Genomic DNA, 27,541 nt, shown 5'->3' with positions numbered 1-27,541 from the left:
GTAAACCTTAGAATGTTCAAACTCAGTAGGTACTTAGACGACAACTAGTAGCAACAATTATGTGCACAATGCACATCGGTAACCATAACAAAATGTATTGAACGCAGCAACCAGAAAATAATTCCATGCAAACTCATCAAGACAGGTACAATGGCACACAGCAACCATGTTTTTAACGTTTAACTGTAGCCAATCATATGTCTCCTTTCTACTCCATCAAAAGTCAGTTCTTCCACCAGTGCTAGTTGTTTTTAAAAAATAAAAATAAATTAAATAAATAAGTACAAACTAAAAGTGCCCCTGATGTGGCCTCCATAGGATGGGGCCAAATTGAAGGGTCCTTGATGAACAGCAGACAAAATCAGGGTTAGGTCCTTTGGCTAGGATTTTTTATCCTACACCCTGTGTATAGGGTTTTCTAGGTTTTCATAGGAAATTTAGGGTTGAGAGGGAGGTGTACAGGGTTGAGCCAGAAGGGTTCATGGTTTGATGTGTGAGGATTAAATCTGATTTGAGTATGTTTAATCTCAGATTCGATTCTCACAAGCTAGGGTTTTGCAAAAACTAGGTTCTAATTTCTAGGGTTTCAGGGGGTTGGTTACAGCTGTCACTTGGATCGAGTGCCAAAGGGAGTTGTAGGATTTGGAGTTTGGGGAAAGAAAAATGTTGAGGAGAAAGAGATGGGAATTGGGGAAGTAGTTTATTTACTTGCTGTAGAATCCAGTGAATAGAAGAACTTTGGAAGATGAAATACCACACAAGCTGCCACAGGGTTTCCTTCCACCTGGAAACCCCATACGACTTCAATCGCACCCTCCCACTCAAGATTTTATTCATCAACATAAACTGATTCAATTACATGCCTGAGGCTTTATTTATAATCTAGAATGAGTGACTTGAACTTGGACTCAACTTTGAGACCAAAACAAAGGATGACTTCTACTTTATTTAGGACTCCTACTCCATCAAGGACTCTCGCTTATCAGAACATGGAATGATTCAAGTTACACAACAGGAGTAGGACTAGTATCCTAGTAAAATTTGGACAACAGCTAAAAGAATCCTTCTCTAGATAGGACTCCTAACTAAACTAGGACTGACTCAAATAACAGAATAAAATAAGCACTGGAGTCTCACAAAGACTCTGATTCAAATAAGACTAATTTGGGTTGGGCTAGGGTACCAAAACGGCCAACATGTCCTCCATATGATTTGGCCTTCTTGCATGGCTGTGGGATGTAGGGCAGCAGCCCTATAATTTCTATCAGAGGACTTCTCTTGGGGTGGTCCTGGAATTTCACATCAGCCTTACAATATCAACCATCAACACCTTTGACCTATATCCATTATCCACAACCAAAAAAGAGCATTGAAAGATGGGAGCTTCCATGTCATACATAAGGTATTTAACACAAGGGTGACTCGAGCCCACTTGTTCGTACCTTCCCTCGTTAGCTTATCTGCTACTGGGTTTAGCCATTCAGGCAACAATTGGAATTAGCTTGTGAACATAGCACAATTTGAGAAAAACCATAGGCATGGTTTTCCTTCACCACTATCCAATTTTAGACTTACTGGGATTTTGACCACCTAGGAGTCTTTTATCTCTTTATATTATGTATGAAATAAGTTCCCATCACTGGCAATAGATTGAATAGAATGAATAGTTGTTTCCGACAAGCCTGTGGGGTCAGGTGTATGTGTCCGAACTCTTTTTTCCCATGCCCACCTCCTGTAATGTCTTCTCTCCCCTTACAACTTCCCAGATTTCCACCTCTCCGGAATGAGGGATCCATCTCCTGCCTCATCAACTCTCATTACCTTTGCTGTAAACCTTTCTCGTCTCATTCTCTTTTTGCTTCCTATTTCTGAGGTAGCCCCAGGAAATTGGGGGCCAGTTCACCACGATCTTCATCAAAACTAGCCTTCAATCCAAACTTCATGGGCTAGGGAGATTTCAATTTAGGATGATATTTGTTGTGTGTTCTCAGACGGACTATAAATTCTGACTAGCGATGCAGACGATGATATAGATGAGTTCAGATGGTTTCCAATGAATAGGTGAGGCCAGGATTACATCAGTGTTAACAGGAGATTTCTTGTTTAGGGATGAGAATGGAGACAATTGAATTGGATGTGTTTGGGTGACCTAGGGAATTCAAAACAGAGTGAATCTTGGATTGAATGGAGGTTGTACAGTGGGGTTATCCCTCCACATTATGTTGAATTAGGATGGCTGGTTTCAAATTGTGCTGTTTCTTGATTTTAGGTCAAGAAATTATGGTTTCAACCAAGAAAAGATGGATTCTATAGCTAGGGTTGTAAGAACACGATAAAACATGGCGCAGGATGTAGGTAATAACGTAGGGGTATGATCCTCCAAGTTTTGTTGAGTTTGGATGGCTAAATTGGAAGAGACATGGGTCTTATTGTTTGGGGGTTTTATGGAGTACAAAATAGGAAGTAAAAAAAAAGAAGGGGGCAATAAGAAGAGGGGTAGGGGTCAGTCTTCCTTAACTGAATATGGAAGGAAGGTGGCTACGCGCAAAAACTGATTCCATAGTCAACACTAGGAGTCAGGGTTTTAATCCTAAGCACCTTAGTAATCTTCATGCACTGTGAACCACCAGGACAGAAAGAGGCAGATTTCAACCAAGGATAATAATCTCCACACAAGAACACAATCAGAAGAATTTGAAATGCAAAAGTTTATCAAAATAGTCTACAAGCTTTATTCATCACTCACGTGGATTTGTACAGAGTCTAGGCCACTCGATTAGAATAATTAAGTCAAGCCCTAAAAAAGCGAACCCGGTGCCGAAGGCTTCCGCACAATCAGAGTCAGGGAGGCATTTTCCCTACTCATCTTTAACCCAGCAATTTTTTGCTGAGGGCTGTTTCAATGCCTTGACCTCAGGCTACAACTGTGGTCCACTGATCATTGCACCAAGGCACAAAGTCCAAACAGGAAACCAAGCTGTAAATGAAATAGGAACGGACACCTACCTAAAAGGGGACTTGAATTACTTGCTAAAACATATGTAAATTTCTTCCAAAAACATAAAATAGCATCTCTAAATTGTGGAAGTCTGCTTTTATTACAACTAAAGACTGAAATAGGAAGACCTAAATGCCACCTTGATATACATGTTTTAGGCCCCTAGGAAAGGTCTATTACCAAGTAAACACTTGGAATAAAGTATCCAACTCGATATGACCTAACCCCAGGCTTCTTCCACTAATTAACCCCAAATAGGTGTTGGATCTGCATCAATTTCTCTCTTTACATATTATTGTCTCCTCGGTGGACTCACCCCTACCATCGCGCGCACGCATGCGAGCGCCGGGGGGTTGCATTATACCCTAGATTCCAGCCATACTTCCAACACCCACCTGCCTTTATTTCATACGTTCTCTCGATGGCCCACTACCCACCCTGCGATCACGAGTGCAAGAGCGGACACGCACACACGTGCAAACACGCGCGCACGAGAGAGAGATTTACCAATAGGAGTAAAATGGAAATTGCAAAGCTCGTTTCATTCCTGTAAAATATCATCAAACTCTGAATCGAAGTCTACGATAGACTCCTAAGCAAGCAACCAAGCGAGAGAGAGATTAACCAAAAGAAGGGGGAAAATGGAAATTGCAAACCTCGTTTCATTCCTGCAAAATCTCATCAAACTCCAAATCAAAGTCTACGATAGACTACTAAGCGCGCAAGCACGAGAGAGAGATTAACCAAAAGAAGGGGGAAATGGAAATTGCAAACCTCGTTTCATTCCTGCAAAATCTCATCGAACTTCGAATCGAAGTCTATAATAGACTCCTAAGCCCCAAGCTGACTCTCCAACTTTTACTCCGCAAGAATCGTATGAGGAAGAACTACTTAAACCCAAATTTCATCGGGTTTCCCACTATGAAATGGCAACCCTTCTCGTCACGAACTTCTTCCAGTCCCTCAAGATTCTTTTGTTCTTTTAATATTATTTCCCCATTAAAGTGCTGAGAATACTATTACTTTATTCCCTTTCTAATCGTATTTCCTAACCTAGCTCCTCCCACTTTCAGCGATCTGCTAAGTTCTTTTTATTATATTATTCTTCCAAATTCGCCCATCTCTTTCTATTCATGGTTCTACTTTGCCCTTTTTCCTAATCAGCCCATTTATACAATATGCCATAATTCACTTCTTCACTTCATATTGTAGTCTAATAAATTACTGTCTTCTAAATTCTACCGTCGGTATAACAACCCATTACATCATGGGATGATCGAAATGATTTACTTCTTCCAATAGAGATGGGTTCCTTAAAATTACAAGCAAGAGCTTTTTATTTGAGACAGGTTTATGGGAGTCCATAGATAACAATAAATGCTTCTATGATAAGGTGTCAAGCTTGATACAGTTATCAGAGAGCAGAAAAGTCAATATTTGTGGATGTTGATCAAAAAGTGCTGATTCTCTCACTTCAAAAAACTAGTGGTTGAATCTCTACCAGATCTGAGAGAATTGATCCAGGTGCAGTACCTTGGACCAATCCAAACTTGTCTGGGAACCCAAATGGATATGAACAGGTCCAGTTTTAAGTAATTGATCAGGTAGGATTTTAGGAATCTATTTCACTTGGGAGAAATAATGCCATTACATCATGGGAGGTTGATCGAAATGATTTACTTCTTCCCATTAGAGATGGGTTCCTTTAGATTACAAGCAAGAGCTTTTTATTTGAGACAGGTTTATGGGAGCCCGTAGATAACAATAAATGCTTCTATGATAAGGTGTCAAGCTTGATACAGTTATAAGAGAGCAGAAAAGTCAATAATTATGGATGTTGATCAAAAAGTGCTGATTCTCTCACTTCAAAAACACCAGTGTTGAATCTCTACCAGATCTGAGGGAATTGATCCAGGTGCAGTACCTTGGACCAATCCAAACTTGTTTGGGAACCCAAATTGAAATGAACCAGTCCAGTTTTTAAGTTATTGATCAGGTATGATTTTAGGAATCTATTTCACTTGGGCGAAATAATGCCTCTTTGGCTACATAGGATATTTAGTTTCCCAATTTCATACTTCCGAGTTGAATTAGTTTCTCAGTTAAGAGTGGAAGCTCTAATTAATAATTATAGGAATCTTATTATTTCTCTTTATATATAATAATGTGACGCCCTGTCATTCAACATAGATTGAATAAATCAAAGAGTAGTTTGTGAAGACTGAAAAGTTTAAATGGCTAGGTGCAAATGCAGACATCTTTCTGCCACTCCCTTCTCTTCCTATGTGATCCTCTCTCTTCTCTTGCAATTGTAATTCTTCCCAGATTTTTCCCCCTTCTATTAACCGGCCTTCCACTAGATAGAGGACAGTCTGCCAAAAATACTTCACAAGCATGAGATGAGTACCATTTGAATCATAATCAATAAATTATACAAGCATGAAAATGGCAACGGAAACTATAGAAAGCAATCCACATAGTGCTCAAGAATAACCACCAGTGCTCCACATGATCACGGATCTACATGAAGCAAGATGAGTAGACAATCACAAGCATACAAGATCATAGACCTCACCAACCAACACCAACCGCAACACAAAACCAGTAAAGAAAAGGATTCAACAATGACTAAGACCTTAATATTTGACCAATCACCTTCCAGATTTCAAAACTCAAATCATTGACAGCCAAATCCTCTTATTAAACAAAAGTTCAACTCAGAGTGCAAAATTAAAAGCCTGAAGAACCTTACATCAAGTTATGTATCAAGTGGCGAAGTTTACAGGCTATAAAAAATACCCAAAAAATAATAATAATAATAATAATAAAGACGAATTTCTTTTTCCTCATCGGGATTTTGTAATATACCATAAAATGTCCATATATATTATTCCCCCCCCCCCACCCCCAACACACACACACACACACAGAAAACAACGCACCTATCTTTAACAACTAAAATGCATGTTTAAAAGCAAATAACTACACATAAAACACAAATAATTTAGTACACAAACAACCCCACACCCCCAAAAGAATGCCAAGCAAGGAGAAGGCAGCCATTGCAGCATCAACTCGAGGACCTGAACACAATGATCCCAACCAAGATTTTGAGATCATCATAGATAGGTGCAGCAATTGAATGCCAGATATAGATAAAATATTTACATGTCTAAATAGGACATAAACCATTCCCCATATACAGAAAAAGATTAATATGACAATAGCAAAATGGTGAGAATTTTTGCTGATGTAAAAAAGGGGTGCAATTTTTTGTAAAGTCACTTAGAAGCATAGTTGTCACGGCGATGAGGCGATGCGAGGCTGTTTAGGCTAGTTGAGGCAATGAGGCGCCCTTCGACACGCTTTTGAGGCGGTTGGGGCGTTTTAAGTGAAATTTTTAGTGTACATCTCATTCACTCCAATTCATTATAAATCTATCATATCTTATATGATATAAAAATATATAAAAAAAAATAAAAAACCCTAATATTAACCTACCTCAAGTCATCCAACATACTACAAACCACACATAGGAGGTCCTAAATAAAAAGTCACGGGAACAAAGGAAGAGAAGAAGTCATCTGTCACGCGGCTTGCCAGAGTGTCGTCGCGGGAATGGAAGAGAAGAAGAGAGGAAGAGAAAGAGATTAGGGATTAGAGTGAGAGTGAGATTGTGAGACTCGAGTCAAGAACTTATTCTCTTTCGATTTTGTTTGTTTTTTTATTTTAACATTTGATCACATGTAGCGTCATTATAAATATACATATAGGTTCAAACAATAGATACTTTACAATTGGAATCTAATAAGTTATTCAATATATGCCTTTGATTTGGCATCTTTCATGTGATTTAAAAAAGAAAAAAAAGCAGACGCCTTGGGGTATAAGGCGTCCGAGGCTCTTGAGGCGATGCCTAGGCAATGCCTCATACCCCAAGGCGGTCGCCTTATTGCCTGAAAATGAGGCGACACTGATTTGAGGCGCTCCGAAGGTGCCCGGACGCCTAAGGCGACGCTTCTTAGAAGAGATTAATTATGCAGTCCTTTTGCAGCCTGTTTGGCACAATTCAGAATTTGAACCTAATATCTTACTTCTCACCTAAGCCAGCACCGTAACCAAACGGAATGAATCTGTGGTAACTGTCATCTTTTGGAATTCTAGGTTTTTCGGAGGAAAGGAACAGAAGCATCATTGATTAAATTTCAAAATGAGCCTATGGTTGCTAGCTTGCTGTCGATAGTGATTGTATTATGAGAGGGACACATGGCTTAAGGCTACAAACGGTTTCCATTAGCTGAAGACCAGATAATTTGCAAACAGAGAACAATTCACATCCTCTGTCGCGCTCAAAACAGAGGCAATCCATCAGCAGACGATGTATAGATGCCATGTGTCCCTTGAGAATTTCAACAGTTGGATGGTTAAAATGTTTTTAAACCAGCCTAACCATTTTGGTTCATTGATTAAACCAACCTATCAAACCAAAACAAAAACAAACCTACACCTCTCCACTCACCCTTGACTCACAAGTCCTCTCATCTCTACTCTCTACTCTCAATGTCACCAGTCGTCATCCAGTCGCCATTCGTTCTCACTGGTTGTCGTTGTCCATTCTCATTGGCGATTGTAGCTGGCCAGCAACTGCAGCAAATGACAATATTTGCTTAAATCAGATGACTTCGTGTGAAGCCAAAACGGATTTTGTTAGTCTTGGAGAAATGGACTTGAACAGTAATAATCTGCACCAATTTCCAACTTTGCCTACCTTTCCTGTCAAAGTAAAGGCTGAATATTTTGAAAAAGCTAAAAGGCCAAGCAACAGTTTGTTAATTAGGTATTCAAAAGCCCTTTTGGATGAGTTGGTTTAAGAGATTTGAATACAAAGTGATGTCAGAGTAATTTGTCAAGCATTCTTATCCAAAGTCTATAATAAGTTAAGGATGCTTACAAAAAAAGCAATTTCTTCATAACAAGGAATCAACAAAAATGTGCTAGTCAGCAAACAGTTTTAACAAACAATATAAGGAATGCAATCTATCTAGAAAACAAAAAAGAAACCCTCTCATACCTCAGGATTGAACAAATCAACTATGACAACGACACAGTGACAGGCAGCGGCAACGACAGCGACGTTGATGGAAGAGAATAGAGACGAGAGGATTTGCGAGCCAAAGTTTTTTCGGGCAAAAGTGAGTCAAGGGTGAGTAAAGAGTAAAGGTTTATTCACGGTTCGGTCTAGTCGATGAACCAAACTGCTTAAGCCATTTTCTGGACATTTGAATCATTCAACGGTTGGAACTTTCAAGGAACACATGGCACTCATAGGTAGTTCACTAATGGAGCGCCACTGCTTTAAGCGCAGCACACAATTCAAATCCAACAGAGAACTGCCTCTCGCCTATCTTGTTTCATTAATAACATGATGAATTTTATTATCTTTTTAATAGTTTCACTATGCATACTTGTTTATACAACAGTAAATCTAATACTCTATTATAAGATTTTCATTATGTTGGAAATGTAGATTTTAGGCAGAACCGAACAAGCTTCAATTGTAACACTTGGACCAGGTTAAAGACCCAACTTGTTCTCAAGAAGGACCAAATAGAGGCCAAAACATTGTTTAACATGAACAATGTCACAGCTACTTTTAGGATCATAGTGATTATATAATTAGAAGATTTGATGGGACCGACTTGGATCTATAGCTTTGGAAGACTGAAGACTGTATTAGATTATATTAGTTTCTCTTCTGATTCTTTCCTAAATTTCTAAACTTGGTTTCTGTAGTTCATGCATGTGGCTGAATTATAACGCTTTAGTAGTTTCTAATTTTAACTTTAGTAACTTTTTATTTCTTATTGCCAGGACTATTAGCTAAAAATATTTAGCAAAATCTACTTTCTATTTTAGAACTAGGAGTTTCTATTTTTGTTGAGCAAGCCTCAGAACTGTACAAAGTTCAGTTGGGCATTCATAGCCCAAAATAGTGATGAAGTTGATGAGGAAGCTTCCGTTTTCTGCCACTATTCTCTTGTCAAAGTTATTGAGTTAAAGCTTTTTGCTTAGACAACTCAACGCCTAGGGCTTAAGGAGCGTTGCTGTTGACAGATGAAGCCTGAAGCAGCCTTGCTGTCACTAGCTAATTTTCAACCATCTCCTGAAATCATCCCATATCCCAAATTTCTCGACAAACCAACCAAAATCAAGAGAACAACATCTCAAACATCTCTTAGCTCACTTAATCAAATTCTACATGGATTCTTGCCTTCCAATCAAGTTCTGTTCAGGTCATGCTAGATACAAGGCCTAAGCTATGCATATCCTTTCTCACCACTTCTCTTAAGGTTATCTTAGACTTACCCCTAGCTCTTCTAGTTCCTTCAATTTGGATTATATCACTTCTCCATACAGGGGCAAATTCCCAAGACCCAAATCTACGACAAAGACCAATAAACCAAACATTAAGAAGCTTCCATCAAAAAATATCAACCATCCCAAGGAAATCCCATAATGACTCATTCGAACCAACCCGTCCATACAAGATTCCAGAAAATTTGTGATATAGTTTGGCTGCCTAAAAACAGCTTCAGGTGTAGGCAGCAAGGTGTTAGGATCTTTCCCTACACCTGCACTAAAATTGTGGGCATACACCATACTAAGGGTGTAACAGTTTTTCTATTTGCCGATTACCAGCATTAATTTAGTCCTTGTTTGAAATATGAAGTTGCACATCCAATAGGACTTCTGAAGTTACTGTTTACTTGAAGTAAGCTAGCCTCTATTGTGAGCCTTAATTTCTATTTCTGAATCCTACTCCTAATTTGAAAGTTAAGTCAGCCACACTAGCTATAAATATAGATGTAACATCCCAGTTGAACCCACAATTCTGAGACTATTGCTTAGCCTTTCCAAGAACTATTCAGTTTCCCCATCTTCTCCATTAAATTCATCAAGTTCCCCTCAGCTGCCAAGTTTGACACACAGAAGACTTCAAAAAGACGCACTCTTGCACTGAATTGGGCTATTTTCCACAGGAATCAACCAAAGGTTGAAAATTTCACACTGATGCAGACTAGGGGTGTCAATAGGTCAAGTTGGGTCAGCCTGCCTAAACCCTAACCCTCCCCTAGGAACCTAAACCTGAACCCAAACCCTACGCCGCTAGGGTTCTTCTAAGCCCAACCCACCCTGATTTACCCTGATAGGGTCGTGATGTAACCCTGAATTGCAGGGCTAGTGATAGGACATTTTCTAAGAAGCAGCAAAAAAAAAGGGTTCAATTGCTCGCCGTTTGGGTTTAATTCTCCAATGACAGCAGCAAACTCTTCTGTTCAGGCCTAGAATTGATGGACAGCAGCAAACTCTTCTGTTTAGGTCTGGAAATCTAAGAGAAATATTCTGCTTTAAACACTCTGTAATTGCAGAATTTTAGAGGTTACGTTCTTCGTAAGTTTAGGCCTCCTAACGTGTACATGTCTCTTGGTTAGGGCTGGGGTTTGGTTGCAGGTAGGGTAAGGGGTAGGGATGCTAATCTTAAAAGGGTTTAGGTTTTAGATTATAGGTTGAGTCATTGGGTTTCTAATGTAATTAGGGTTCTAGGGCTTCAAGGAAGAAGATGAAGTGCAGGGAAAAAATCTGCAACTTCAACGAGTAGGCTGTAGATGAGTTTAGAAGTAGGGATTAGGGAAAGGGGTAGAAGAAGGGTGCAATCCTAGGGTAGGAGGGTTAATAGGGAAAGGGGTAGGAGAATAGGACTAACGAAACGGATAGGGCGCTGCTGCCGCAAGGGGGAGAAGGGGAGGAGGAAGCATGCAATGGGGCAGGGAGCAGAATTGGGTTGGCAATGGGAACTGGGATTGTACTTGTCTAGGAAGGGGCTGTTGTCTGAAGACTGAGTTGAAAAGGACTCTCGGGCTGCCGCAGGCTTGAAGAAGACAAAGAAGAAAGCTGTATTTGCAGAAACACTTTTAGTTCCCTCAAACCCAGGTCGCGGGCTAGCTTCCCACAACTCTAAGTCTCTGAAATTTTGTTATCTTCAACTGAATTGCTTACAATGACTGGGGGCTTTATATAGCCTTAAAGTTGAGGGAAACAGACTTAGACTCGATCTAGGAAACTTAATTGGACTGAAACTAGGGAATCCACTTTGGATGGGATTCCCTTTTAACTCAACTTAATAACAACCTAAAAAAGTCTTCTAAAGATCTCCTAAATAAAAAAATAACTAACTTCTAGAAGAAATCCTACCTGAAAATTGGATTCCAACAAGGATTCCTACTCAGACAAGGACTCTAACCAATAATTCAATTGAAAAACAAAAAGTAGATATAGGATCCTAAAAAATCCTGGAATTTACTGGACCCTTTTGGTGTTCAAAGGGCTTGAGGAAAACACCATAATGCACTTCTGAGGGTCTGGCCAGTCGCTTGGTGTGCTAATGGGGCCTGGTTGTGGTCCAAATTTCAATGGCTTTATGTGGGCTGGGACAGGTTACATCAGGTCGGGCTACCCCTGATTTACCCTGACCCTAACCCTGATTTTTATCCCTTCTTTGCTGACCCACCTACATGATGTGGTCTACTGAAAACAAAACACCATACATACTCTACAACCCTAATTATTTTTTTATCAAAAAATTAACTACTGAAAAATCAATCTTAGAGAAGAAATGAGAGATCCTTGTTGAAAGTAGTTTTCAAGCTTCCCATTTAAACAATCAATCAATTGTTTGGCCCTAAGATTAAACCTTCTAATCCATTTTTTTCCTAGAATCTCCTAAACTTTTATAATAATTTTGTGGAGTCACCAAAAGAAATCTTGGGTAAAATCTCCTTTACTTAAACTATATTACAGTATTACCTCAAATGGTTGATTGAGAAAGTGAAGATCTAAGATCTCCCAATTAACTTCAATGGCAGTTGAAGTCTTGGAGAGACTTGGATTCTCTTCAATGGCAGTTTGCAGAACAACGGAATCAAAGGGAATGATTCGGCTATTAAAGTGGGAATTCATATAGGTTGATAGGTTTTAGTGGGGTAACCTGGTTATTTAGTTATTCAAACTCGATTTATATGTAGTTCTAATTTTATTAACACGTTGTAGGGTAGGGCCAGGCCAAGTTAGCCCGAAAACTATCCCACCCTACCAAGGCTAGTCAATTTGTAACCCAAACCCACTTGAGGGTAGATAAGTCAAGTTGAGCTCACTGCAGGTTTGGACCGGTTTGGGTCGAGAGGGTTTCATTAACACCCCTAATGCAGATCCAACACCAAATTGGGCATTTTTCCATTGGAATCAACCTACAGTTGCTAGGTATGGATGTAGAGCCTTTGTCTAGGGGTGCAAGTTTGGCCTTGGCGGCCCTGACCCGCCTTGAGCCCAAATCATAGTTGTCACGGCGACGAGGCGATGCAAGGCTGTTTAGGCTAATTGAGGCAATGAGTCGACGAGGCGCCCTCCGAGGCGCTTTTGAGGCGGTTGAGGCATTTTAAGTGAAATTTTTAGTGCACATCTCATTCACTGTAAATCTATCATATCTTATATAATAAAAAAAACTAATATCAGACTACCTCAAGTCATCCAACATACTACAAACCACACATAATAGGTCCTAAATAAAAAGTCGCGAGAAGAAAGGAAGAGAAGAAGTTGTTTGTCGCTAGCCATTGCTTGCTGGAGTGTCATCGCGGGCATGGAAAGAAATATCAGCGAAATTCGCCAGTTTCGCCCCCTGGCGAAACGAAACCAGGGGCGAAACCGATATTTACCAGATATCGCCGAGAAATCGGCGATATCTGGCGATATTTCGCGATATTTCGGAAAAAAAATATATTTTTTAAATTTTTTTGTGTGTGAATTTTATACTATTTCTTGCACTTTTTAGGCGATTTCTCTCGCGATTCTATCACAATCTTACCAATTTTATCACAATGATTCAAAACTCAAAAGTTAATGTACTAAATGTAATTAGGAGGAGAATCTACATAGAATAACTTATAAATAGAAAAACTTTTTAAGCAAAATCTTCAAGATTAATGAGCAATTTTACCAACTATATTCTAGTGATCTAATCCTCAAAAGTCAACATGCCAAATATGGTTAGGGAAGAGTATATACATGAAATAATTTATGGAAACAATTTAAATTATGAAGAGATTTTGTAATAGAATCGTCTGTTAATCATTCCAACTATGTCCTAATGATTTAGGCCTTAGAAGGTAACACGTTAAATGTGACTAGGCAGGAGGTTTAAATGGAAATATTTATTAAGAAATAATTTAAATTATCAAAGTCAACATACCAAATGTGATTAGGGAAGATGTATACATGAAATAATTTATGGAAACAATTTAAATTATTCATGAATCTTATAAAAGAATCTTCAGAGTGATTTGATAATCGTTCCAATTATGTCCTAATGATGTAGGCCTCATAAGGTAACATATTAAATGTGACTAGGTAAGAGAATTTAAATGGAATAATTTTTAGGAAAAATTCAAATTTACCACCTATTTGTATAAGATTAGGATAGGCATCAAATTTATCAAAATTATTGAGTAAAAAACACACAAAAATTAAGGGCAAAATTTTCTATATGGGGGGCGAAATATCGCCGAGATATCGGCGATATTTCGCCAGTTCGCCCGGTTCGCTGGGTAGCGAACCGGGCGAAACTTCCGGAACTTCGTTCCATGGTCGCGGGAATGGAAGAGAAGAAGAGAGGAAGAGAGAAAGAGATTAGAGTGAGAGTGAGAGTGTGAGACTTGAGTCAAGAACTTATTCTCTTTCAATTTTGTTTGTTTTTATTTTTATTTTAACATTTGATCACATGTAGCATCATTATACATATGCATATAGGTTCAAGCAATAGATACTTTACAATCGGAATATAATAAGTATTTCAATATATGCCTTCGATTTGGCATCTTTCTCGTGATCTAAAAAAGAAAAAAAAACCGGACGCCTTATTGCCTAAAAATAAGGCGACGCCAATTTGAGGCGTTCCGAAGGAGCCCAGACGCCGAGGCGACGCCTTGACAACTATGGCCCAAATAGGGCTTGGGCTCAAGATTTTGGCCTTTAGGGCAAGTCAGGGCTAAAATATATTCTAGCCCTGACTAGGGAAAAGGGTTGGCCTGGGATTACTCCTTGGCCCGCCAAGCCAGTCCCAACCTGTCCTTGATTATGGCCCTGACTCTGGCCTTGATTCTGCTCCGATTTTGGCCCTGATTGTAGCCTTGATTCTGACCCTAGTTTTGGCCCTAATCCTAGCCCTGATTTTGGCCTTAATCTTGATGCTAATTTTGTCCTTAATCTTGACTCTGATCATGTCCCACATTTTTACCCTGATCTTCATATTAACCTTTGATATAAGCCTTGATTTTGACCTTAAGACATTTTGATCATATTAGCTATGAGTTTCACTTTTTATATTATTTTTTTGGGTAATTTTTATTTAGACCCCTTGAGGTTCAACCTGAGTCATTTTTAGTTCCCAAAAATGTTGACATCATTCATTTGCCTCCAATGTGGTATCTCAAAAAAATTTAGAGCAAATTAAACGGCACCTGCTATATTCGAGGCAAAACTCTTGACCACCCACTATTCCCTCATAAATTACATGGCACCCACATGTAAATTACAAGTTACCCACAATTAACCTTGCTGTTAAAATAGATTATGAAATTATCCAAAAGCCCTTACTTTTATTTAAAGCATTTTAAATTTGTCATTATCTACCCCCATTTTAATTCTCTCATAGCTAACCCTTAACCTTCCACCTACACCTCACTGAACCACCACCACCCCAACCCTCCCTTGTCAGTGACCACCACATCACCGTTCATGCCGAAAAATCCCTCTCTCTCTCTCTCTCTCTCTTGTTCATCTCCCACAGAGGAGTGGTGAGCCTCCATGCCAAAATGGGATTAACATCATCTTCAGAGATTCATTTGGGATCTTATGGTCAATTAGCTGAATAGGATTATGAAGGAATTGAAATAGGTAGAGCAAGATTAACGGCAATGGTGGCTTACTGTGAAGGTGGAAGCAGGAGCAATGCAAGTGGAAGGAAGAAGCAAAGTCACCATCCAAGGGAGGTGCGCTACCTTCCTCGTTGTACTTTTCCACCACAAACCTTATGGTCTCCTCCACGCTACACCCCAACTTCAACATCATCTTCACCAGCCATGGACTCTGTCATTGTCACTATTACCTTTGCATCCTTGTTGTATATCTACACAAAAAACCCATAAACGGTTTTGACAATAAACCCAGAACTTGAATAAGTAGAAAGCATGAACAGGATATTCTGATTCTTACATCAGAGCAGCGTGGAGACATTGGTGCAGTAGTGAAGATCTCCATACAAGTCTTCGGCCTAAAGAACCGATCTTTGGGTTTCAGAACTTGGGTTTCATTAAGGTTGACATCAGTATTGTTGTCGTCGACGTTAAATTCATTAATCTTAAAAGGGAAGCCACTGCCCATTTCAGCACGGAGGCTCGCCTCCCCTCTGTGGGAGATGAACAAGAGAGAGAGAGGGGGGAATTTCTGGCAGGGACGATGAGGGCAATGGACACCTATCGGGGAGGGTTGGGGTAGTTTTTGGCAGTGGTGGTCCGGTGAGGTGTAGGTAGAAGCAAGGTAAAACCTATCGGCGAATTTCGTCGAGTTTGACATAGGGCGAAATAAAAAAGGAGTCAATTCGAATCATTCGATATTACACAATCTCGCCCGAAAATCGCTCTAAATTTTCGGCAATATACACAAGCAAAGTTGCAGATTCGAAAGCCAGAGAACCTAGTCGCCAGAAAAATGGCTTGCCCTCTTTTTCTCCGGTTCTCCCATACCCAACGCTGACTGAACACTTGACTTCTTCAATTCCTCACCTCAATTTCAAGAATACTTTCAACGCCCACATCACCGTTTGGGGATCTCACTGGCTTCAAATTTGGAATGTAAGATGGAACTTCAAATGGGTAAGCACACAATCCTGGGCACTGAGTTGCCAAGTTTCCCACCCAAGCGAAAGGCAAAGTGTATCCAACGATTGAAGGGAAAGTGAAGTAATGAAACCCACAAATCTGATTGCAGAATTCTTGAACCTGAACATTGTCGGCGGTGAAGAGAAGGTAGACACCGTTCTTAGGGTTTGGGGCGCTCTTCATTATGGACTAAATCGTAAGCCGAGTCAGGGACTTACCGTGCGATAGAAGTTACCAACAGAGGAAAAAGGAAATTGTGGATCAGACAACATGGTGCTATTCTCTTGACCCTCAACTTCTCGTGCTCCACCTGAAATATCAGCGAGATATCGGCGAAGTTCACCGGTTCCGCCAAGTTCGCCAAGGGGCGAACCGGCGAACTTCACCGAGATATCGCAGCTTGGGTAGAAGATGGATCACCCACCTAAGGGTTGGCTGTGAGAGAATTAAAATGGGGGGTAGATTGGTCATTATACCACATTTTAAATGCTTTAAATAAAAATAAGGGTTTGGGTAATTTCATAATCTATTTTAACATCAAGGTTAGTTGTGAGTAACTTGTAATTTACATGTGGGTGCTATGTAATTTATGAGGCAATAGTGGGTGGTCAAGAGTTTTACCCCAAATATAGTGGGTGTCGTGTAATTTGCTCAAAAATTTATCAAGGACAGATAGTTATGTTTGTAAATAAAATACCATATTTTTTGTACTACAAGAAAAATACCCTTTTTTTGTAGAAGACTAAATTACCGTTGATTTACTTGTTAAGTGTTAACAAGGTTTTGAATAGGGATTTTTTTTTTGTTGGATACGGATATTACTTTATAAAACAATTGTGAATGAAAACATACTTACCTGTTACCTACGGCTTTAACTTTGAAGATAAACTTTTCATTTTATCAGATCCCTTATGAGTTATGATGTTTCTAAATTTACAAACAGAGCTCCTGGGTGACCTTCTCTACAATCGACTTGGATTTTCAACTCTGTCCAAATTTAATTACAATTCTTCTCTCTACCTATTCTCTTTCATGAATAAATTCAACTCTTTGCCGCCAAAGAAAAACCACAGAAGGAAGACAAAATAGAAAGGGAGAGGGAGAGACAAACTTGGGGGAAAAAAAGACTGGAGTGAAGTTCGACCACTATCTTAGAAATTAAGAATCAAAACAGGTTTTTTTCTTTTTCTTTCAAAGGTTATACATAATAACCCTAATTTTCATCGAATAGCAAATTAGAAAACCCTAGAAAAGAGGGATTTCACTATTTCAGAGAAGACGATGAACTAGGGACAACTGAAGAAATGGGACCACACAATAACTTCAAACAGATTGAACAAGGTAACCTATTTAATATATATATATTAGAAAACCCTAGAAAAGAGGGATTTCACTATTTCAGAGAAGACGATGAACTAGGGACAGCTGAAGAAATGGGACCACACAATAACTTCAAACAGATTGAACAAGGTAACCTATTTTATTTATATATATATATATATATATATATATATAATATTTATTTATTTAACACCTTGATACCATATGTACAGCTCAAATTGAACACAAGATTATGTGCTGTTGTAAGGTGATATATTTCTTTAACACCTTAATATCACATGGACAGCTCATATTGAACCTAGGATTCTAATAAACACAAGATTAGGTGCTGTTGTAAGGTGATCCGATGTATGCACCTATATGAGATCATTAAGTGAATGAAAAAAAAAAAAAAAAAAACCCAAAACACCCAAGAATTACACATTTACAGTTATGAGCATGGTAGAAGATCTCGCTCGAGAGAGAGATCTCGCCACCTTGAAAAAGAGAGATCTCGACCATCTCGGTGAGATCTCGGTCGAGATATAAAACTTTTTGGCGTCAACTCGGTGGGTTTTAGGATCCCAATTGAGTTGAAACTTGGTATTTAGCTTATTTAAGGCCTTTTGAACACATTGGTGGCCTTGGATTTGTTAGAAACAACCATATGTATGATTTCTAAGTCTACCCATAATGTGAAACCGAAATGCAGTAGGATTAGGGAATGCAATGTTATACAACATGTAATATAGAACCTTTAAGGCATATAAATGAAAAGCAAGTATATCAAATGCATCAACTAACTTAAATGTTACAAAAATTCCATCCATATGAGTATCAAAATCTCAATTTTCAAGAATAAAATAATTACACAACCATTAGAAGTTCTATATAAGTCATTAAATCTTAAATTCATAAGACAAGTAAAGAATGATTGATCTTCCTTGTTGTAGATGTGCTAAGAGTAGTTGCAAGTAAAAATTCAGCCACAATCAACAAAAAAATGTGAAAATTGAGAGTTCCAGCGAGATCCAGGGTGAGATATGGCAAGATATGGCGAGATATCCCAACTCGCTGCTCTCGCCCTCCATCTCGTCTCGCCAAGCTGAAAAAAAGAGATATCTCGCGAGATCTCCCACCATGGTTATGAGAGCAGTAATCACCTTGTGCTTCATGCCTTAATAGCCAAAATTTGGGTTTAAAGTGGGTCCCAATGGATGGTAAAGTGTCATTTTTTAACTCATTGGTCAACCTGTGAAGTCCCATGGTCAACCAACTCAACATAGCCATTGGAATAGCAGTTGGCCTAAAGGTCTACAATCAACTGTGGCTTTGATTGTGGGCTAGCGGTCAACCAATAAGCCTTCATGGTACATAGGCACTTTTGGCTCATAGTCAGCCATGGGCCTTTTTAGAATTTTCTGTAAATAACTTTGAAAATTCCTTTTATACCCCGAAAGACTACCCCTATAGCACTCTTTGCCGACATGATTAGTTTTATAAAACCACTAACTTGAAAAGTACATGCAATTACATGTGCCACTATCCTATTCTATTACATGGTTTACTCTTCATTCTTGGGTCTTTGACTTGTACTTCCATGTGGGTAGGTGCATTCTTTGGCCTTCCATGTCTTGAGTCCCCAATTTTGATCTTTGTATGTCACTTGGATTGTTTCAAGGCAACTTAAACTCTACAATTCAGTGTTTTGTTTTTATAGTATTAGTCTATCTTAAACACACAAGGAGATTGTTAGATCTTCTCTATATGTGTTTGTGATCATCAAAACCTTAGAACGGTAGTTGGGTCATTTCCCTAACAAGTCTTACCAACCCTAACCATATTTTTTACCTAAAACCCTAATTTGACCTATCGGAGCTTTACCAGTTCATCCTAGATCCTAAATGGTGGCTCCTAGTTGGTTTCCTACCAATCTAGGATAACCTCAATATCTCCTTTGAACAAATAATTTTGTAATTGCAAACAAAAGTTAATGTAACCTTAGATTGATAGGTGTTAACTAGGAGACAGTCTTCCAAGATCGAATAAGAACCCAACTAGAAGTTACAAAATTAGGCATAGTAATGATCAACAAGGAGTAATTTCTCTAATATCCAATTAGAACCAAACTTGAGTTAAAAATTTAGAGTTAGGGTTTACTGAAATTCAAAATTAGAGTTTCTAGGGTTTCGGCTGGTCAGATTACAACCAGATTCAAATGGTTTTGTTAGGAAGGTATACGGATGATACATTGCGAAGGCAATGAAGATCCCAATGGTTTGATTGGGTAGCACAAGATCTTCCTAGAGTTTGAACCACAAGGGAAACAGCACTTAGACTAGAAAACACCATTGCACAATCGGTTAACCAGATTTTAAACAGTAGAAAACACTCTCTCTCACAAAGAAAGAAGGCAACAGCCAAGTTTGCTCAATGCAAAAATTCAATTATTCAAGTCTTGATTTCTATTCCTCCATAGTGGGGTACATATAGGGCTCTAATCAGCCTTCAAAACTCAAAATTTTATTAAAAAAAGGAAAATTTCAAGGACGCCCAAAGATAATTGGCAAAAGCAAAGATACCCGAAAATTATGCCAATTGGCAGTGACCCCCAAAAATGTCTCTTAAAATTGCACAATAGTACACTCGGTTAAGTAATGGTTAGCTAATATCATAACTACTAAATTGCTTTTAATTTCTTATGACATTACAGTGTCGCCATTAGTAAAAGAGAATCCTAAATCTCATCTCCTTCCTCTAACCAACAGTTTGTTACCAACAGAGAACCATGTTCATCATTTCGTCTAACCAGCTAACAGTTCTAACGGAAAGACCCTGCCTCTCGCCTGTCCCGCGCAACATCCCCTATCCACTGCCCTTGCTGCTGCACCAGCATTCCTAGGCCCCTAAAACTCCCGCAGCACCACCCCCCCCCTTTCCCATGACCTCATTAGGCCTTCCCTCCCCTACCCTACAACTCCCCATTCCCCTTTTCTCCATGGTTTCTTTTCCCCTGCAGCGACTGCAGAAACCTGCCCCTGCAACTCCTAAGTTCCCATCCCTTTCACGTCCCCATAGGTCGCACCAACCTTTTAATTTCTTAGTTAGACCTTGTTTACTCAGTTCTTAAAAATTCTGCACTTCATCTCTCCATCTGAGATTTCTGCAACTTACCCAACTTCTGAAAAAATCTAAGTTTATAAAAAACAGACTCACCCAATCCCCTGAATCACTGAAATTCAGTTCTGAATCTGCAGAAACAGCAAGGACAGAGTCTCTTCTACCCTAGCCAAACCCCCCCTAAACCCTAGATTCTGACCTTTATTATAAATAAATTAAAAACACACATAGTTCTATGTTCACACTACAGCAGAGTTTGAGGGTGTTAAAACTCCCTATAAACCCTAGGATATTCATTTTTTTTGCTGGAAATTACTGGGCAGCCCTTAGATTTAGGAAAATCCCAATTCTACCCTTAACCCTAGATCTGGGTTTACATCAATCATCCATGATGTGTTCAAATTAATAAGGGCTCAAAGCTGATCATCAATGTAACCCAGTTATAATCAGGTATTCACTACCTTAGACCCCCACCATTCTCACATGTCATTGAACCATCATACATATCTTTAGCCATGTCCACATAAGCAGTTTAGACTTCAATCGTGTAACAGAACCTACAGTTTAGAAAGTCAGAGTAGTAGAAACGATGAAGAGAAGAGTGGAGAAGAAGGAGAAAGAGTAAGGAGGGGGGGGGAGAGAGTTCACATGATGCTCTCCTCCCTACACATGCTTTATTTATAGTTAAAGATCCATCTCCACTTGATAATACTTTCTTAAACTCAGTAACATCAAAAAGTGAGGTTAAAGGGATCATCTTAAGGGATCGACTAAAGAGAGTTTCTACTATGCTTTGATACTGCTATATATAGCCCTTGACTTAAAGGGATCAACTAAGGGCTGGTTAACTAAATACAAGCTTTCCAAGCTTACTTGTGTAGCAGATCCTTGTAGAAGATCAAGTGTTCCAAACACAAGAACTAATCATGAAATTCCCAACTTCCAGCACACAAACACACTCACTCACTCTCTCCAAAGAGAAGAAGGCAACAGCAAAAAAACACAGCTTTTTTAGAAGGCAAATCAATTCAATCAAGTCTCCCAGGATTAGCCCCAGATTGAAAAGGATCAACCAAGGCCAGTCTTTGGGGATCTCAACTCAAAAGTTAATGGGTTTAGGGGCTTTAAAATTTTGGGGTAGTTCCCTGAGATACACAGGAACATAAGCTAGATTGGTTGGATGATTTGGAGAGATCTAGAGTAATGAGATGTAAGGATGCATGAGGCAAGTCTCTGCGAGATGAGATGAAAAGTTACTGGAATGGGGTGAAACTTCAAGAAAACTTAGGTGATTGTACATAGGGATAACTTCTAATGTTTTGGACCCTTCTAATGGTTAGATAGGTGTAGATCTAAATTGGAAATTTGCATTCTTCGGAAGTACAAAAAACAGAAAGGGAGGATTTTAGGGTTGGAGAATTTGCAAGGTTACAAGATTAGAAAAAGAAGAACTAGGGTTGGGGATAATCCAACTTACTTTTGTTCAACACACTCTTGAACACCAAGTTGAATGAGAAAAGATATTCTAATAAGCAAAAATCAAGAATAATTCATTAAGTCATGTCCCAACTGAGCAATTACCTCTATATCTATAGTCACATTGACTGACATAGCTTACTCAAACCAAGACTCAGAATTAACAGAATTATGATACTGAAAAGGAAATGTTTTATCCAGTCCAATCCTAATTAGATAACCTAAACTGAGAAATTTAAACAATAAAGGAAATAGATTTAAAACGTGAATTTAACTAAACCAATGAAAGAGCCCCAATTTTCCAACTTTCTCCAATATTTTAGGCCCATCAAATTGGCTACCCAAAATGGCCAACTAAAACAAACTAATAACATCTAGGAAACTCACTAACTCACCCAAAATTGATTACAAGTCCTTAACTAAAGTGACCCAACTAATTCTAATTAAGTCAATGGACTTTTTAAGTGGTCATGCGACCTCTAAAACAAGATTAAACTAATTGGATACCCATTTTCGTACTCAACTCATATATGCATGTTTATGGTTCAATAAGTTGGCTGATTACAATGTAAACACAAGGGATCAAAGCTCCAAAACCTACATAACCCATCCCTTGATTATTTCCTAAGAAAAGATGCCAATTTGGTGTTAGATCTGCAACAACTGAACTAAAACAACTGTGGCGAGAAGCCACTTCCATAAGCAACTTAATTACCCATATACGTGCCTTTTTCACAACAACCATCCTGTATATGCCTGTTCTATATGCCACGCTTTAAAACAGTCCCATTTTGATTTTCCTTTCTACACTTCTCATTTAGATCTACTAAGCCTTTGTTCGTTTTAGTATAAAATTTTACCTCTAACCACAGATTTTCACTTCAAAGGACATTAAATTTTACATGTTGACAAGTATTCCATTGTCTCTTTTATGATGGAAAAGCATCAAAGAACTTTTTAATACATAAAATCTTACATCTATGAAGTAAAATTGACCAAGGAAAAATTTGCTGAAACAAAACAGAGCCTAAGATACAGACAAATTCAGACAAGTATATGCACTATGCATAACACCAGGTTTGACTTAATGACAGTTTCCATTGAGCCAATTGGACAGAGAAAGAATATGGCTACAGTTTTACAAAAGATTCCAGAACAAACCATTCGTTAAGAGGATCCAGTCACTTCTTAACACTGTTTTCAGTTGAGTTGATTTTTTACCTATACGTGTACATATAGAGTGGCGATAAGGATAAATTGTTGTATTTATTGTAGATGCATATGGCATGTACAACACTAAAGAAAAACAAAACGCAGACCTATCCTGGGTGGACTGGCCTACATGGATCATTACCATCCCAAGCAGCTCTGTTTGAGGTTAAACTTGACATAAGGCCTATGGCGTGCATGTCTTTCCTCACCACTTCTCCGAGAGGAATTTAGGCCAGCCCCTGGCTCTTTTAGCTTCTTCAATCTGAATCAAATCACTTCTCCAATACAACAGCATCCAAAGACCTCTGTTTACAAATGAACATCCCACCTTAAACATCTTCCTCACACCCAAGGACAGAGATTGTTCCTGAATCAGCTTTAATATGATCTCATTCGTTATTATTTAATCCTTCCTAATTATGTCATGCATCCATTAAACATCATTAATTCAGCTATACTGAGTTTATGAACCATACAGTGTTTTTGAACAGCCCAACATTCAGCACCGTTGATCATAGCCAATCATCTCACTGAGCTATGAGATTTTCTCAACTTTAAGCAAATATGTTGATCAACACACACTCACATGTACCCATCCAATTCATTCATCTGAAAAATATGAAACATCATTCTAAGTGCAAAAAATAGATAGTGCACACGTCCAAACCTATTTCTGGATCTCGAGAGATGTTGTGTACGCACTGCTATTCACAAATAATAGCTTGAGACAGTCGACCTCCAGTTATGTTTTTGGACAGCCCAACATTCAGCACCATAAATCATAGCCGATCATATCACCGTGCTATAAGATTTTCTCAACTTTAAACAAATATGTTGATCTACAAACACTTGCATGCACCTATCCAATTCATTCATCTGACATTAATTCTATATGAAATATCATTCTAAGTGCAAAAATAGATAGTGCACATGCCCACACCTATTTCTGGATCTTGAGAGATGTTGTGCACACACTGCCATTCACAGATAATAGCTCTAAGGGAGTCGGCCTCCAGTAATGTTTTGAGGCCCCATTTCCTTCTAACAAGCAGAATTGCCTTCAATAAAAACACCAAATCATATGCACTACTCAAGAAGTGGGGATAAAGTCAACAAATTCGATTAGGAATTTGTCCAAATCGATATGGAAATGAATTCTTCATCCACATGGACAAGTTAAGTGTTCTAGGTAGAGATCTCATGGCCTAACCACCAGTCTAGGATCACAAATGTTAAACTACCTTTTCATATACATTCTGAGCAGAGCCAACCAACTTCAAATGCAGTAAATTCAAATATGTACCGACCAAAATATCCAAATATTCTATTATTAAATTTGACAAAAACAAGACATAATCCTTTATCTACAATCAAACCCTCCGGACTAAAACTGAATTTCATGACAAACCTTAGCTTAAGTTTTGTAAGAGGGTTAAAAAATAGTTCTCGGACTCTATAATGACACAAAGAAGCATAACAAGGTTCGAAGTTCAAACACCTCTCTCGTAACTCACCAAATTTCTTCTTCGACAACTAAACGTTCATATTAAAGAGCATTATAGCAACACCACTTAAAGATAACAAAGTGATAAAATTTCAAAGAATGATCAGTTACCTTACCAGTATTTTCCAATCCTAGCTTCACTGCTCGATCTTCTTCAAGACTACTTGAATGAGATCCTTGCTTCCTACTCACTTCACTCATTAACACGGTGTCAATTGATTTCTCACGTCTACCATCTTGAACCTTCCTATCTTTGTCCGGCACTCGTTCCTTCTCCTTCATGTCCTTACACTGATACACTTCTTTCCGACCAGAATCCTTTTCAGATTTGCGCCTTGACTCGACCTTAGTTAAACTCTTTTTCACATCCTCACCCTCGACTGCTGTACCCACCTTTTCGTCCTTCCTATCAGTCAAACTGTCATCTCGTCTACTAGACTTACTCTTTGAATCAACTGCAACCTTTGACTTTGTGCCTTTCTCTGACGCTTGCCGAAAACCATCCCCACTCGTCTCTTTACCCGCAACTACACTTGCCACGCGCTGGTTTTCGCTAACATTTCTCCGATCAGTGGCGGTTGCATCAGTCCTATCTTTTCGTCTCTTCGCAGAGACATATTCGTCCGATAAATCACCATTACCAGGACCAAGCAGATCTTTGCCGTCTTGAGGCTGGAAAGCAAGTTTCCGTTTCTCACCAGATGCTGAATCCCTAGAAACCCTAACAGCAACTTCTTCCTTATCCTTCCTAGTTTTAAAATTTCTATCTTCTCCAGAGTCTGAGTATTCCTTATCATCCTTAGAACTGTGCTTATGCTGCTTGTGAGATTTGTGTCGAGAACTCCGCGTCATGATGATGAAGTACAAATAAGCTCAAAGAGAGAACAATTACAGAGCGCGAAACCCTAATACGGAAGCTTGGAACCAGAACTAAAGCCCAAATTGCACTCGATGTTGACCTTCAACTAAACACTGAAACACGTCGCACCGCTCAAGCAAATCATCTGAGATCGACCACTAAATTGACGGAAAAAATAGACAAATAATTAATCTTTCCAGGATAATCTGATTATTTGGATTACAAAATGAATTGGGATTCCACGAGACGAAGATCCAGTGAGAAATACCGCACATGGATTAAGAAGTGCAGAAAAATGGGGCCTATGCTATGTATGAGAGGATATCGGAGTCCAGAGACAGGAGAAAACCTATTCCATCTTCCTTCGGAAATGAGGAGAATGCGACTTCGAGCCGTGTCTGGTCAGGTGAAACCGGATAATCCTTTTCAGCGAGACAATAATACTACCCTCAGAGACTCCAGAAATTACATTGCTCCATGGTTTGACCGTTGGAGTTAAACCTGCTGCCGCTGTTGGGTCTTTTTTAACGAGCACCCGCCGCAGCAGCAGGAATTATGACCAATGGAGTCAGACACACAGCTACATCCGCACGCAAAAGGAATGTGTTTCTGGTTGAGGCTTTCTTTCTCTAAGGGCGCGGGACGTTCGTGGAGTCTGTGCCTACCGTACCACCATAGGACCGGTCATTCTTGGTCAGTTCCCCTCCTAAACTAAAGGGCGGGATCGGGCCTATCATATCAAAAGGGCTATAGGAAAAGAACCAGGCCACCTACTTCGTTCGACGTTTAAGGGCCGGTTTGGTTACATGAGTCTAGAAATTTCAAATATTTAGAGATTTCAAATCTATAGATTTCAAATTTATGGAGTCATAATTTATAAAATTAACTGTTTGGTTGTGGAATGAAATATGTGGATTCATCCTAAAAAACTATTTGATCGACGTGATTTTTGTGAATATGCAATTGTATAGCTTTTTTGAAATCTCTAGATTTCACCCCTTACCCATAAATCTACAGATTCACGTTTTTAGTGTAAAAATGTGAATCTCTAGATTTCATGAATCTAGATATTTTTACAACCAAACGGGTATAATTCTCAGATTCATGAATCTAGAGATTTGAAATCTCTGGATTTATGTAACCAAACAGGCCCTAAGAGCACCCGATTTGACCGACCAATGGGGCAAGCTCGCCTATCACCACTTCGATAGTTCGATAAAGGAGAAAGTCCAGTCAGCCACGAACTTAGTGCAAGTAACAAGACCTACAACCCGGCCTTCGCTTTTTGAGGCTTCCTCTGTCCACATCTCCATGTGCCCGTGGCACTTCCATATGGAGAAAGATGGGCTTACCATGTTGCGTCAATAGCGCCTAACCTATGCCGATTTTGGCAGACAATGCTCAACGCCAATGAACTCATGTGGTTTCGACGTGCCTAGAGGCCAGAGGTGAATCCGTTCACGATCAATAGTACCAACACCATTGGAAGGTGGGTGGCCCGCCCCTCCTAGAACAGTCATCTTTGATTGGGCTTATACACATTCGCTCACTTATGTTGTCTCCTTTCAGCTCACCATAGCCCTAGGTACGTCGTCTCCAAGGCTTCACACAAAGTCTTCACTAACATAATAAGCATGCTTGAGTAAGGTCAGGCGGAACGGTTGTTGCCTGATGGGAAATCTATCTAAAATAGGATTGACGGCGGATTTGAGCCATGGCACATTGTTTCATGAAATCCATATGATTTTTCCAATCTAAATCGAGGAGCTTGACTTACAGAGAATTGAAGATTTTGCTCAACATGTTCTATTATATACGAATAGGAGAAGAACCTGACTTGATATTGTTAAAAAAAAATAGAGGAAGCATAACCAAGTTGATATGATATCGATCAACCCCTTCTTTTTGTACCAAATATCTTACCATTTTCGAATAAATAGGAGTTACATCTCTTTTCTATTTCCATTTAAGAGTTCATTTATCATGTCTTTCACACCCCTTTGAGACCTCGAAAGATGAACAAATTCATTTTCTTATTCTTATGAACACATACAAGATTC

At 39.1% G+C, this 27,541-nt stretch overlaps 1 protein-coding gene across 5 annotated transcripts in view; it reads right to left on the bottom strand.

Annotated features, from left to right (window-relative positions):
• The window catches only part of LOC149029732 (uncharacterized), a 32,899-nt gene extending 6,788 nt beyond the window's left edge, over window positions 1-26,111 (bottom strand). For all 5 annotated transcript variants that reach the window (XR_016171196.1, XR_016171194.1, XR_016171195.1 and 2 more), the window contains exon 1: window positions 24,739-26,111. Coding sequence is in view for 2 of the 5 variants with exons in the window: in XM_089142066.1 (XP_088998192.1) it covers window positions 24,739-25,474 (736 nt within the window). In the remaining 3 variants the exon portion in view is untranslated. The remainder of the gene's footprint in view (window positions 1-24,738) is intronic.
• Between the last annotated feature and the right edge of the window lie 1,430 nt (window positions 26,112-27,541).

This window comes from Hakea prostrata, chromosome 1, assembly GCF_041222555.1.
Source record: "Hakea prostrata isolate BN-2017 chromosome 1, UWA_Hpros_2, whole genome shotgun sequence".
NCBI classification, from domain to species: Eukaryota; Viridiplantae; Streptophyta; class Magnoliopsida; order Proteales; family Proteaceae; genus Hakea; species Hakea prostrata.
The sequence above is the reverse complement of the archived record's forward strand: the minus strand, read 5'-3'. Positions and strand labels throughout refer to the sequence as shown.